General features: G+C 64.7%; 2 protein-coding genes across 4 annotated transcripts in view; one reads left to right on the top strand and one right to left on the bottom strand.

The window, feature by feature from the left end:
- Positions 1-1,836, bottom strand: part of JMJD4 (jumonji domain containing 4) — a 5,578-nt gene extending 3,742 nt beyond the window's left edge. The window contains exons 1-3 of the mRNA XM_012734923.1: positions 1,703-1,836; positions 1,479-1,608; positions 138-249 (exon numbers count right to left, since the gene is read on the bottom strand). Coding sequence (XP_012590377.1) covers positions 138-249; positions 1,479-1,608; positions 1,703-1,836 — 376 coding nt within the window. The remainder of the gene's footprint in view (positions 1-137; positions 250-1,478; positions 1,609-1,702) is intronic.
- Positions 1-12,532, top strand: part of SNAP47 (synaptosomal-associated protein, 47kDa) — a 23,549-nt gene that overhangs the window by 7,869 nt on the left and 3,148 nt on the right. Inside the window, exons 2-5 of one of the 3 annotated variants that reach the window (XM_012734926.1) lie at positions 2,225-2,747; positions 7,432-7,925; positions 10,320-10,435; positions 11,099-11,283. In XM_012734926.1, the coding sequence (XP_012590380.1) occupies positions 2,225-2,747; positions 7,432-7,925; positions 10,320-10,435; positions 11,099-11,146 (1,181 nt within the window). In that variant the 3' untranslated portion in view covers positions 11,147-11,283. Of the gene's footprint in view, positions 1-261; positions 519-2,224; positions 2,748-7,431; positions 7,926-10,319; positions 10,436-11,098; positions 11,284-12,532 lie in introns of those variants that run through there. The other 2 variants (XM_012734927.1, XM_012734925.1) reach the window with 2 other exon arrangements.

A 12,532-nucleotide genomic window follows, 5' to 3' on the forward strand; every position in this document is an offset into this window, starting at 1 on the left:
CAGGAGGTGAGGGGGGGGCTGGTGTGGACCTGAGGCGGCATCCAGCTTGAAGCGGGCAGAGGCCAGTGGGTCAGGGTCTCTGCGTGTTAGGCAAAGGCCAGCACAAGCCTGTCCACTGACGAGAACAGGCCCATCACCAGGTGCGCTGGCCAGGGACGCGCAAGCGTCTTCAGGAGCAGACGGGCTGGACAGGGCTGTGGCGCCGGGGCCGCAGCACAGGCCAATCCGTGGGCTCCGCGTGGGCAGCGCCTGGGGGCAGGCAAGGGCGCTGCCCCCTGTGTCACAGGGACATGTGGGTCCATGTGCTCCTGTGGGTGCAACATGGCGGGTCTGGGTGTGTTGGGTGCTGCACTTTGGAGCGCAGTTCCCCGGGGGGTTGTTTCCACAGGGTGTGAGGTTTACCCACCCAGGAGTCTGCAGTGCGGCTGAGGCCACAGCACAGGTGTCCTCAAAACCCCTCGCGGTTGGGCAGGAAGCGTGTCCGCAGCTTCTGGCTGGCAGTAGCCCCAGGCTCGAGGGTCAGTGCTCCTTCTGGCCCCGCCCCACAGTCGCCTCTCCGAGGGTGTAGGCTTGGCTCTTGCCGTTCCTGGCCTTCACCAAGAGCTAGAAGGGTCCAAACGAGGGCTTGTAGCACCCCGCGCCCCTACGGCCTACTATGGCTTAGGGTCGTGCACGTCGGGTGGCCGAGCGTGGGAGGCCGCCGAGAATATCCGAGACTTGGGGCCTGGGCTGAGTTCTTGGGAAGGTGGTGTCCATTAGGTAATTCCTGGGGGCATTCCAGGATTCCAGCTCTGGAAACTCCGAGTGAGACCCAGTCTCCCAGACAGGGGCCTCTGGCCAGCGGGTTCACACGCCTCATGTCGGGAGCCAGGGCTGTACCTCAGGGTGGGGCTGGGCCGGGACCAGCTGCTTCCCACGCAGTGGCCCTGGGGTCCATGCAGGCAGCGCTGGACTCCTGAGGGCAGGCGGAACTGGGCAGAGCTCAGCCATCCATGCCACCCAGCCCCTGGGCCAGGCCTGAAAACCCTGGCCGGCGGCCACCCCATGGCAGGAATACCCGGTGGGGCCCTGCTCTCGGCCGCCCTCCTGTGACCACCACGCAGAAGAGCCACAGAGGAAGGGGGCCGGCAGGGTGAGGGCACTTGGACTCCACCCTGGCGGGCAGAGGGGAGCCCGGTCTGCAGGCCGCAGCGTGGGGACGGCCGTTTCCACCGGGACAGCCCCCTCAGCCGCCAGCCTCCCAGGCGTGAGTGGGAGAGAGGGGCGGCGGGCTGGAAACGCCAGGCACAGACACTGCCGCACTGTCCACCGAGCCTCCCCGTGGCTGGAGCTACCGCAGCCTGTTCTGTCACTTCGGAAATTAACTAAAAATAGGGTGTTTACAGGATGCCCAGCGTCCTGGGCACAGGTCTGCTGCAGCGCAGAGAAGCCTGGAGACCAGCAGCCTGGGCCTGTCTGGGGAGCGGGGCTGCAGTTACCTGGGCCCAGCACCTGGGGTGGGCGGACACGGCCGGCAGGTCCCTGTCTGCGCACTTGTTTGCGGGCGGGCGGCAGGACGGCACCTGCCAGTGCCCCTGGGCCAGGAGCACTCGAGGACGCTGGCGCTGCCTGCAGAGGCTGCGCCCGGCCAGAGGAGGCGCTAGCGCCTCTCCCGCGCCCACGCCCACGCCCGCATCTGGCTGGCATCTCTGGCAGCCCACACCTGCTCTGCTGTGCCCACTGGTCCTGCTGACAGGCCCCGGGGCGTTTCCCTGTTGTAACCACAGGGGGGCTGAGGGAGCACCAGAGCCCAGGTGGACCCCCGCGGTGGGTGGATGGGCCGGTGCCCGGGGCCATCGCCGAGCCTGCAGGGCTGCCTGGATGCATGCTGGGCCTGTCCAGCCACTGGGGCTGTAAGAGAGGTGCTTCCTCGGGGTGAAGTGACTGAGGAACAACCGAGGGGAGAAGGGTTGGGGGGAGGCAGGGATGGCTGTCCCGTCTCCACCCTGGCCAAGTCCGGGTGGGCCTGCTCCCAGGACGGGGCTGGGGGCCGAGAGCACAGTGCTGCCCAGGGGGCTGCGGTTCGCATCCTGCCCGCCCCCCTGCTCTGCAGAAGGCCCTGCCCGCCTCGGGGGTTGTGCTGAGGGCCTGGCTGGCTGGGACCCCTAGTGGCTCCAGGCGGTGCCTCCCCAGGTGCGAAGGTGTCTTAGCCCCCATCCCCCAACTGTCCCCCATCCTCCAGCAGAGGCTGCCGAGGCTGCCGTAGGACCAGGCCAGATGAGCAGGGACGCGTGCATCCGAGCCTGGCTGGGCTCCTACTATCTGGAGGTCGAGAAGCGATGGGTCCCGGGCCAACTCGCTCTCACCCCGCACATGCTCCAGTTCACAGCGGATGGAACGGGGGACGTCCTGGTCAGCGTGCCCCTCGGCAGCGTCACCGAACTCAAGAAGGCGGCGTCGCACTTCATCTTCAGCTCCATCACCGTCCTGGAGCAGGGTGGTGCCAAGCACTGGTTCAGCACCCTGCGGCCCAGCCGCAACGCCGCCTTCAGCGTCCTGGAGCACTTCTGGAGGGAGCGGCTGCTGGCCCCGGGGGAGGCTGCTGAGCCGGCACCCGCCTCCAGGGGCCAGGAGCTGGTGGGCCTGGCGGCCCGCTCCCAGCAGCGCCTGGAGGATGCGGCCCACGCCCTCCACCACCAGGGCCGGCAGATGGACCGTGTCGCCCGGGACCTGGACCAGATGGAGGCCGACCTGGACGTGGCTGACAGGTGAGCGCCCGGCCCTTGGTGCTCTCCTGGGCCTCTGTACGCCCCCGGTCCCCCGGTGCGCCCTGTCCACCTCGGCAGGAAAAATGCCCCGTCTGGTGCCCTGCGGCTGAGGGCAGCCAGCCTGATGGCCAGGCCCGGGGGTGAGGCTGGCGTGGTACTCGGGGAGGCACAGCACGGGGTCCACAAGGAGGTCAGGGCACTAGGAAGGCTCTGGGCTTACTTAGCGGGCACAAGAGCAGCTTGTGATGGGCACACCCTTCTCAGAGAAAGGCTGGGTGCTGCCATGGCCGGTTGTGGGGCCAGCACCCGCCCCCCTCCTTTGGGAGGGCCTGGTCCCAGCTCCATCCCTGCTGCTGGGCGGACCCTGCTTGTGGCCATCCTCTGCCCGCTGTGGGCTGTGGTGCAGCCTGGGTGTGCCGGGCTGTGCATCCGTTCTTGCCTTTGCCAGCAGCTCGGGCCTTTGGCTTGAGACCCTGTGGCCTGCACGGGCGCTAGGATCACCGAGGGGCACAGTGGGCTTTGGCGCTCGGCATCTCTGCATCATTGCAGCTCAGGCTACTCTGTGCCCTCGGCCGCCTTGAACCCGCTGACCCCCATCGTGCCTTCTCCCGCGTCCCGCGGCGAAGCCCTCAGGCCGTGAGGGTGCCTCTTGGCATTTAGCATCTTTGGAGATGCTGAACTTGCTTCGTGGCTCAGCAGGACCAGGCAGACCGCAGCCTGCCCGACAGTCTTGGAGAGAGGGACCAGGGCGGCGGCAGAGCCGGGTCTGTGGCGGGATGCCCAGCACTCGCGCATCTGCCTATGTAGGTGGCCCGGGCATGCGGGGAGTGGGCGAGGCAGGCCCGCGGAGGGAGTCTCCAGGGGCAACCACTCCGTGGCTCCCCGTGCCATATCCGGCTCTGCTGCCGTGTGGAGGCCCTGCCCTGCTCCCCCAGATCTGCGCCCCTGGGGCCGAGGCCCGGCACTCCCTGCAGCTGCCGTTGGCTCTGCTCGTGACTTGGCCTTGTGCGTCTCTGAGCCTGGAGCGTGCCTCCGGACGGCAGTGTCTGTCAGCGTGGTTTTCAGGCCAACTGAGACGCTGTGTCCTTAGCAGCCCGTGCTCCTCGCGGGTGGCTGGGCTCCCTCCGCAGCCCCGCTGCGCGCCTTCCGCGTCTGCAGCCTTTCCTGCGCCGGTGTTTCTCCTTTACTGTCTGCTGTGTGTGAGTGTTTTCCTGTGGCGCCGTCCAAGCCATTTCACATATTTTCATTGAGTTATTAAAAGTCCGCGCTGCAGTGGGCATCCCCACCGTGTGGCCATCTGGCCCCACCGGAGCCTGCTCAATGCACTGCCCTCTGGAGCGGCGAGGCCGCCGGCGCGCAGCTCTGCAGAGCTGTCTCGGAAGCACCCCTCGCCTGTGCTCTGAGGCCTTTCTCTTTCAGATGCCCACCAGACAGCTGCTGCATCCCAGCTAGATCCGGTTTGAGATTTTTCAGGAGCCGCCAGAATGTGTCTCCGTCGTGTAGACTCCCCCGGCCTCCCCGGCAGCGGCCCCTGCCTTCTTTCCTCCCCAAAGCCTCTTTTAGGTGGCGGCCACCCGCCCCACAGCTGCCTGCACCCACCCACCCCAGTGTCTCCCTGGGGCACGACTGGCCCCGGGGCCCCTCTTAGGAGGAGGAGTCAGGCCCTCGGCATCTGGCTGTCAGGTTTTCCTTTCTTGTTTTGGCTGTGAGCGCCTCGTCCTGGGTGTGATTCTCCAGGGGCCTTTTCACGCCAGGGTCGGTGGTTTCTGATTTGAGGCGATGTCACATGCCCGTCTTTGCTTTTGTTAGCCTGTTTTTGGTCAAATGAAAAACCCGCTTCACCAAGGCAGCTGTCCAGGGGCTGACCACTCAGGCTTCCATGCGGGGGCGTGGGCGGGGGCGCTCTGGGTCTCACGCTCCGCCCCTTGGGGGTCCAGCTCCGTCCTTTTGCACGTGGCTGCCGGCCTCCCCGGTGCTGTTCAGTGCAGACTGCCGCGCGCCCTCGGTGCGCCCTGCGGCCCTGTCACAAGCCAGTGGCTGAGTGTGCGCCTCTGGGGTCTTTGTTCTGTTTCGGTGACCTGCTAGCTGTTCTGTGCTAATGACACAGATTCTGGTTACGGTGACTTCACACTAAAATTACGAGTTGGGAAATGTGATGCCTCCCTCCATCTTTGTTCTTCTTCAAGATCACCTGGCATCTTGGCTTCTTCGTGGGCCCATAAAACTTCTAGGGTTGTTTATTTCTGTACAAAATCACCATTTTCCTGTAAAAGACCTGAGAGTCCACCGGCTCTCTCAGGCTCTCCCGGGCCCAGCAAGGACTGGCGCTCTGGCCAGCTGCTGTCTTCACTCTCCTTGCTGCTGTGCAGTCTTCAGTGCACAGGTCTTTCACCTCAGTTCAGCTCAGTCCTCGGTATTTTGTTCTTTTATGCAATTGTCAGGGGATGTTTCCTGAGCTACATTACTGGTAGCTCCATTGTCTGCGTGTGGCGACAGAACTGCTTTTGCTTGGGGGGTTCTGTACCCGCAACCTCTCTGAAGCTGGCGGCTGCTCAGGGATCCAGGTACAGTGTCACATCCGCTGTCACCGGGTACCCATGTTCTTCCTCTGCAGCCTGGACACCTTTCCTTCTCCTCCTTGCCTAACTGCTCTGGCTCAGACTTCCAGCCAGGAGTGCCAAGATTGACTTGTGAGTTAAAAGGGCCAAGGCTGGATGTCGTGATCCTGTCATTAGTTTTGCAGGAAGACGTTTACGATTCGATTCTCCTGGGCACTGACATGTCTGAGGCCTTGCTGTCTGGAGGTGCGCTCCCGCTGTACCCACTCTTTCTCAGCAAGAAGGGGCCTGAGTCTGCCTGTGAGGCGATGGGTCCACGTTCCACCCCGCTGCGGGCAGGCATGCCCTGGCACCATCTCATGCAGCCTGCTCACTGTGTTGTGGGGGTCACCTCTGGTGTTGGGGTACTTCCCTCGGTTTCTGGCGTGTTCTTGTCTGCGTAGCGCTGGCTCCTGGATATGCCTCCTCCCCGACCATAGCAAGCAGGGCTGGTCAGGGCTGGCGCTGCCGCTGGTCTGGCAACATTGGCCAGTGACACCGTCAGGTCCCAGATTGTTTTGCAGAGTGATTGTTACTTCCTAAGAATTTCCATCCTTTTGGGAATAGTTTCTGTGTCCAGCGACAGTCTCTACAGCTGTCCTCATCACTCTGCTTTCCTTTCACCCTTTAACCTAATGTTCTCAACGACCTGGAGCACTGGTAACCTCTCCAAAGTTGTTGCTTGTTAATCCCACATCTCAGAAGCAGACACCACTGACCTCATCTTCTGTGAATGGGTCACTCTCTTCGCTTTCTAATCACTTGCGCCTGTTTCTGAGACACCAGATAGCTCAGGCCTCAGCAGCCTGGGTCAGCCCTGGCCGTGAGTGCCCCCTGCAGTGCTGCCGGCTGTGAGGACAGCCTCTCCCGCGGAGTCTCCCTGCTTGGCCCTGGCGTCTGGCACGTCCCACATGAGCCCGGTGCTGCAGTCGCTGCTGCCAGGAAGGGCCAGGGCCAGGGCCTGCCTTGCAAGTACAGCCTCTGCCTGAGCCTGCACTAACATCCAGACAGGCGGCGGGGCCATCTCGCGGCTTAGTCCCTGGCCTTGGAGGGAAGACGGTGAACATCACCAGTCAACATCACCAGTGCTATTGCTTTTAAGCTGTGTGTGTTTGGGCTTTTTTTTACAGATATCTGAATTGAATAAGGAAGTTTTCTTCTAACTTGTTGCAAGTTTTAACAAGTGTTGCATCTTCTCAACTTCTGGATATTCTGTGATGATCATACCACTTTTTTCTGCTTTTAAGATTTTATTTCTTCATGCACACAAGAGGGGTGGGGTAAGAGGACTCCCCCAGAGACAGCATAGGGAGAACAGGTAGATCCCCTGAAACCCACTGCTGAGGGAGCAGCGGGGAGACAGAGGGGTCTGCTGCGCCCTGTGGGTCACTGCCTAGGGCCAGGATGGACTTGGGCTGCAGCCGCTGAGACTCACCCCTGTGCCCCCAGGGAGGCCCATTTTCTGATGAGAGCACTTAGCTTGCAGTGCCGGGCCAAGCTTATAATCCCAGGAGTGATACTCCTGCTCTGTACCCCGCCCTGGTGGGGTGCAGGCTCAGCCTGCCCGTCTCTGTGTGCCCCTTGAGGTTGGCTTTTCTACGTGCTGGGCTTTGCTGCGAAGCCGAGCACCACATCCACGAAAGACCCTTAAGAGTCGCTGGGTCTTTTTATTCACGACATTGGTCATTTCCTTTTTATTTTTCCTTGATCCAGTGAGGGGCTTGATTTTTTCAAGACCTCAAAGGTCCAAGTTTTGGGTTTTTTGTATTTTTTTCCAGTCTTTATTCTTTTGTCTGCTTCCCTTTGCTGACCATCCCGGCTTACTTCCCAGCACTGTCCCTCGGCATGGGTGCCACTGCTCGTGTGGCTCGTCGGGGCGTGGGTGTCTCCCTGTGTGGTGGGCAGTCTGGCCTGTGGTGCCAGCCCAGTCTCCGGGGCTGGCCAGCTAAGGGTCTGGGCTGCTGTCCTGCCACTCTCAGCCTCCTCTTCTTTCTGAAGCTTGCGGGTGAGAAGGTGTGGCTGGGAAGAACCGCACAGGACAAGGCGGCACTGGCCAAGGGGCCAACACACTGTGTCTGGCCGCCCAGGTTGCTGACGGAGCTGGAGTCCCCTGCGTGGTGGCCCTTCAGCTACAGGCTCTGGAAGACACCGGCGGACGTGCAGCCCCGGGCTGGTGCCCCCGCGGGGAGGCCCGGAGCGCGTGGGAAGGCCAGGCCCATGCTCAGCATCCCTGTGGTGGTCTCCCGTGGAGCAGAGGCCTCGGAGGTGAGACCAGGCAGGCTCACTGTTCTGGCATCCGGGCTGGAGATCCACGACTCGGCCTCGTCGCTCCTGCACAGATTTGAAAGGGGAGACGTGGATGACGTCCAGGTGCACACACCTTATGAGGTCACTGTGCGCCAACGCGGCCTCGGGAAGCCCGATGTGGCCTACCGCCTGCTGTCCGCCAGGATGCCTGAGGCCGTGCGCGCTCTGGGCTTGCAGTTCAGCCAGAAGATGGAACTGCTGGGCGATGCCGCAGAGCTCTGGGGCCCAGGCATCCCCGCCCCACGAGGGACGGGCTCCTCCGCACACCAGGCAGGTGGGTACCTCGTGCCTGGTCAGCAGTCATCCAGGCCCTCCTCCGCCCTGAGTGCCTCCTGGGGCTCCCCCTCCTGCCCACGTAGTGACCTTCCTGGCACCCGTCCGCTTGCCCTGCCCACCTCAAGGTGTGCCCAGGCCTCTGGCCCCAGAGTTGGGCCTCAGCCTTCTGCTGCTGTGTGCTGCCTCCTGGCGGGAGGGTCCTCTGTGGGCAGGGTCACTGTGAAGGCCCGGGGTGATGACTGGCCTTTGGAGGAGCCCGGTCCCGCCTCCACCCCCTTCCAGGCCGAGGGCGTCACATGACCCACACCAGGCAGGTGGAACCAGACACGTAATGTGCTGTCCCGCATCCAGTGGCGCGAGCTCCACACCCACTCGAGGCAGGTGGTGGCAGCCGCCAGCACCCGTCTGCCAGGCTGCCCGCGGGGCCCGCCAGCACCCCAGCTCTGTGCCGCCATGAAGGCCTGTGGGCAGGCTCCAGCCCAGGTCTCGGTGGACACCCCTGCACGCGTCTGGGGGAGGCCACGGGCCCCACAGGACCCCTGGGCGCATGTGTCTCCTGCTTCATGGATTTCAGTGTCAGGTCAACTTTCTCACTCCCAGAAATACCACCTCAGAGGTGGCTGTGGCCGAGGTCCAGCTCCCAGCAGCAGCCTTCTGGGGCAGACACTGGGCCTGGCCCCAAAGTCCCTCTGGCCCCACATCCCGGAGCAGGGGCTGGGGCTGTGGTCGGCGGCCTGGCCTCACTCTGGCCCACAGGTCTCAGATGGCACCTGGTGCTTTCTCCTTGGCCTCGTCCTCGGTCATTTCTTCACATGTGGCGGCACCCCACAAGTGCTGGACACTTACCCTCATGGTCTTCAGAGCCAACAGCCCTCCCAGGCACGGCAGGCACAGCTGGGGGAGGGGCCCATCAGGGGGCGAGGGCAGGGCCTGGGAGGAGTCAGACACCACCCAGCACCCTGGCCTTCAGCCAGCGGGGCACCCCCTTCTGTCTCAGCCAGGGCTCCTAAACCATCAGGCAGCAGGGCGGAGGGTGAGTTCCACACCCGGTCCTGGGGCTGCTGGCCACAGAGCACCCCCAGGCTGCAGTGCTGCCTCAGGCTGCAGGCCTGTCCGCACCAGGCTCCCGGCGCTCCCTCCACTGTCAGCTGCTCCAGGCCCTGCCCCACCAGCACTTCCAGCAGCAGGGGCCTGGGCCCCGACCACCTGGCCATGGGTGAGCAGCGAGCCAAGCCGCACCCGGGCCTGTGTGTCTGCCCAGCCCCAGAGGCGGCGGCGGAGGCTCTGGGGGCGGCAGGCCTCTGCTCAGTGAGTGGTGACACTGCGGGCCAGGCGGGGCCTGGTGTGTGTGGGGCTGCCCGCCCACCAGCCCAGCCCTGCTTGCTCCAGACGCCGCCGTGCCAGTGTGTGGCCACCAGGGGGCGGCCGCACGATGCGGTGTTTGCCTCCAGCCCTGTCTGCAGGAACTTTCCAGAGCAGGGCGCTGGCTCAGACCTCGGCTGGCCCGGGAGCGGATGAGCAGGTGCAGGGGCAGCCCTGCCGGGCACAGCTGCGGAGGTTTCCTCGCGGACACCTTCCAGATCAGGCTTTCGGCAGCGCTTGAACCTGCACAGAGGTGGTTTCCGTGTTTCCCCTGCCGGCACCTCAGGGTGACACCACCTTCTTGTCAGAGCCGGGGGACCCGTGTCTCCCTGGGGTCTCCACCTCCTCTGGGCAGTGGTGGCCGTCCCGGGCCTTGAGGCGGTGGGGAGGCCCCCGGGGTGGGCACGGCGGCTTCTGTCCTCTCCATGCCTGTCCCCTGCGCTGCTGCCCCCCGCAGAGCGGCTCCCACCTGAGCCCCCTCTCCTGGCACAGCTGGGACTCTGGCCTCCTCCCACTCAGCCCCAGCTCCTGTGGGCGGTGGCTGAGCAGGGCACCCCACAGGCTCTTAAGTGGGGTGTGGGGCTGGGGATTCCTTCTGGCCTGTGCTCTGAGGGGGATGGTTTGAAAGAGCAGTGGGGTGTCGTGGCTGCCACCCCGAGCCCAGGTTGAGGGGCAGCCAGCTGGGGCCTGGCCCACAGCTGTGTGTCCAGTGGTTAAAGCCCGGGTGGCTCGGAGGAGCCACAGGATGGCGGCAGGTGTGCCGGGAGGGCCAGGACACCCTTGGCAGCACCCAAGGGTGCAGCTGCGGCTGGAGTCGGCTCTTCAGAAAGACAGGGCCAGAGGGAGGGGCCGACACCCAGCCCTTTCCCATGCTGGGCGTGGGTGGACAGGTGCTTTGCCCCGACCTTCGGTCTTTAAAATGTGCAGCCCCTGCACATGCGTGGGCGCTTCCTCCCCGTCGTGACAGCCCTGCCCTGGCAGGGCCCTGGGACAGCAGCTTCCGGAAGGTGACTCTGGACTGTGCTTTCAGTGTCCCGGCCAACAGACCCTGCTGCGCCCGTAGGACCGGCCCCAGCCAGCAGGCAGCTGCAGCTCCAGGCCGGGGAGCGGCCCGTCTCCGAGGAGGACTCCAAGGAGCTGAGCCGGGTGAGTCCGCTGCCCCCGCCCTGGGCACCTGTCCTCCTCCCGGGCGGGGCCAGCCGCCTGCGCCTGTCGCCCCTGAACGGTGTGGCGGCTTTGGCTTTTGCCTTTGAAAATGACTCCACTCCTGCACCAAATGCCTGGCGGCTCCTTCCCAGCAGCCCGGTGTGCAGTGACGACGCCCGTCGCGGGGTGCTCACGCGGGAGGGGGCCGGAGCCTGCCCCGCGCGCCCAAGGGCTCACACACACGCAGCTCTATGCTGCCACTTACTCATCTCGAACTCGCATGATACGACATTGCTGGCGGCTGGGGATTCAGTTTGCGGCCTCCTGCCTCAGTTTCCCTGGGAGCCGCCACCCTGCGGCACACGGGGCGGGGGTCACAGGGGCCCCCAGACCACCCCCTAGGAAGCGCGCTGTAGCCGTGGGCAGCCAGAAACACCCCTTTCGGCTCTGCCCACGGCGCTGCTGGGGCGCCAGGCCGGCCCAAGGGCCCAGGCTCTGCTGGGCTGCAGCCGCCTGGGCCGCTGGGCGGGGCCCTCCAGCCGGGCCGGAGCGGGGCCTGTGTCTGCAGCCTGCGCTGGGTGGGGCCTGCAGGCCTCACCCCAGGGAGAACCTAGTTTCACAAGAGATTGTCTTTTTGAGGTAAAACACATGTTTCCTATTTAGGCAAGAATTCTGAGCTGTGCAGATGAAGCTCAGCGTAAGGAGGAATGAGTTAAGTTTCTGGGGAAAACAAAAATGCAAGAAAATCCCCATCACTCAGCTTGTGGTTTTTGTTGCAAATGCTATTAAAGTTGTTATGTGGAAACGCGTCCTGGTGAGCTGCAGGCGGGGGCCAGGCGGGAAGATGCGGCGGCCAGGCCGGCCAGGCCACAGCTGGCCGTCCGCACTGCCACCGCGGGCGCAGGGCCATAAAGGGGCCGCTGCCCCGTGGAGGCTGGCGGCTCTGAGCGGTGGCGGCTCTGCGTGGTGGCTCCCGCCCGCGGCTCCTCAGGTCGACGTGCAGTTTCGCTGACGTCCATCTTGCCCGTGTTCAGCTTTCTCGACCCTGCGGCCACTAACAAGTGCCCAGTGGGCCCCTGGTGCCCCGGGCCTCTGCCAGGCCGTCCTCAGTGACCTCTGCCCAGGGTGGTGTGAGCAGCATCCCAGGAGGCAGGGCGGCACCATCTTGGGCTTCTGGGGCTGGAGGAGCCAGACCAAAGTCTCGGGCACCCCCGGAGAGTCCCACACGAGCGTCCCTGATGCCGTGTCCCAAGTGGGCACTGGGTCGAGCTGAGCAAGGGGCCCGTGGCCTTGCAGCGCCTCAGGCCAAGGCCCAGTGCAGCCGCCAGCCCCCCGGCCTTGTCTCCACTGTGGGAAGCAGGGCGCTGGCGGGGACCCAGAGGGCCACCCGCACCTGCTCGTACTCCTCGGCCAGCAGAGGACACGCCCCTCTGCCTCTGGGCCCCGCAGACCAGCAGTGCAGACGGCCGTCGGCATACACCGGGCTGCGTCCAAAGTTGTTTTCTGGGCCTTTGAGGCAAGTTACAACCATATGAGCTCCTGAATGCTGCAACCCAGCAGAGCCAAGTGACTGGCACGTGGGCCTCGCTGCCAGCTGTGCAGCGTGCCGAGCAACAGGGCCCCTACACAGGTGCACCCCGCCAGGGCAACAGGGTCCCCACACACCTGCACCCCACCCGGGCTCCACAGCCAGCGATGTCACGGCTAGAGCTGCGTGATGCCCAGACACAGAGCAGGACCCAGCAATAGCTCTGCGGACGGTCTGAGTATCTGCAGCACTCCCGGGCCTCGGGGACACCGCTGGTCACCCTGGCAGTGACCCTCCCTGAGGCCAGGGCTGGCCGCACGCAGCCGGGTGAGGCCCTAAAGGAGAGATGGAGGGCTCACCTCGGGCGCGGCCGGCGGGTTCAGGCCCAGAGCCCACGCGCATCCGGGCCTGGGGCCGGCGCCCGCTATGGCGGCTCCCGCCTGGACCAGCCCTGGCATCTGAGCCCAGCAGGGGCCGCTGCATGACGCGGGCCGTACACACGGGGCCTTCCTGGGCTCCCTTGCTCCGCCGATTGCTTCCCTCTGTATCACCCTACTCCGCTCGCTTCC

The sequence above is a fragment of the Condylura cristata genome, unplaced genomic scaffold (genome assembly GCF_000260355.1).
Source record: "Condylura cristata isolate star-nosed mole 26May11 unplaced genomic scaffold, ConCri1.0 scaffold00109, whole genome shotgun sequence".
NCBI lineage: Eukaryota > Metazoa > Chordata > Mammalia > Eulipotyphla > Talpidae > Condylura > Condylura cristata.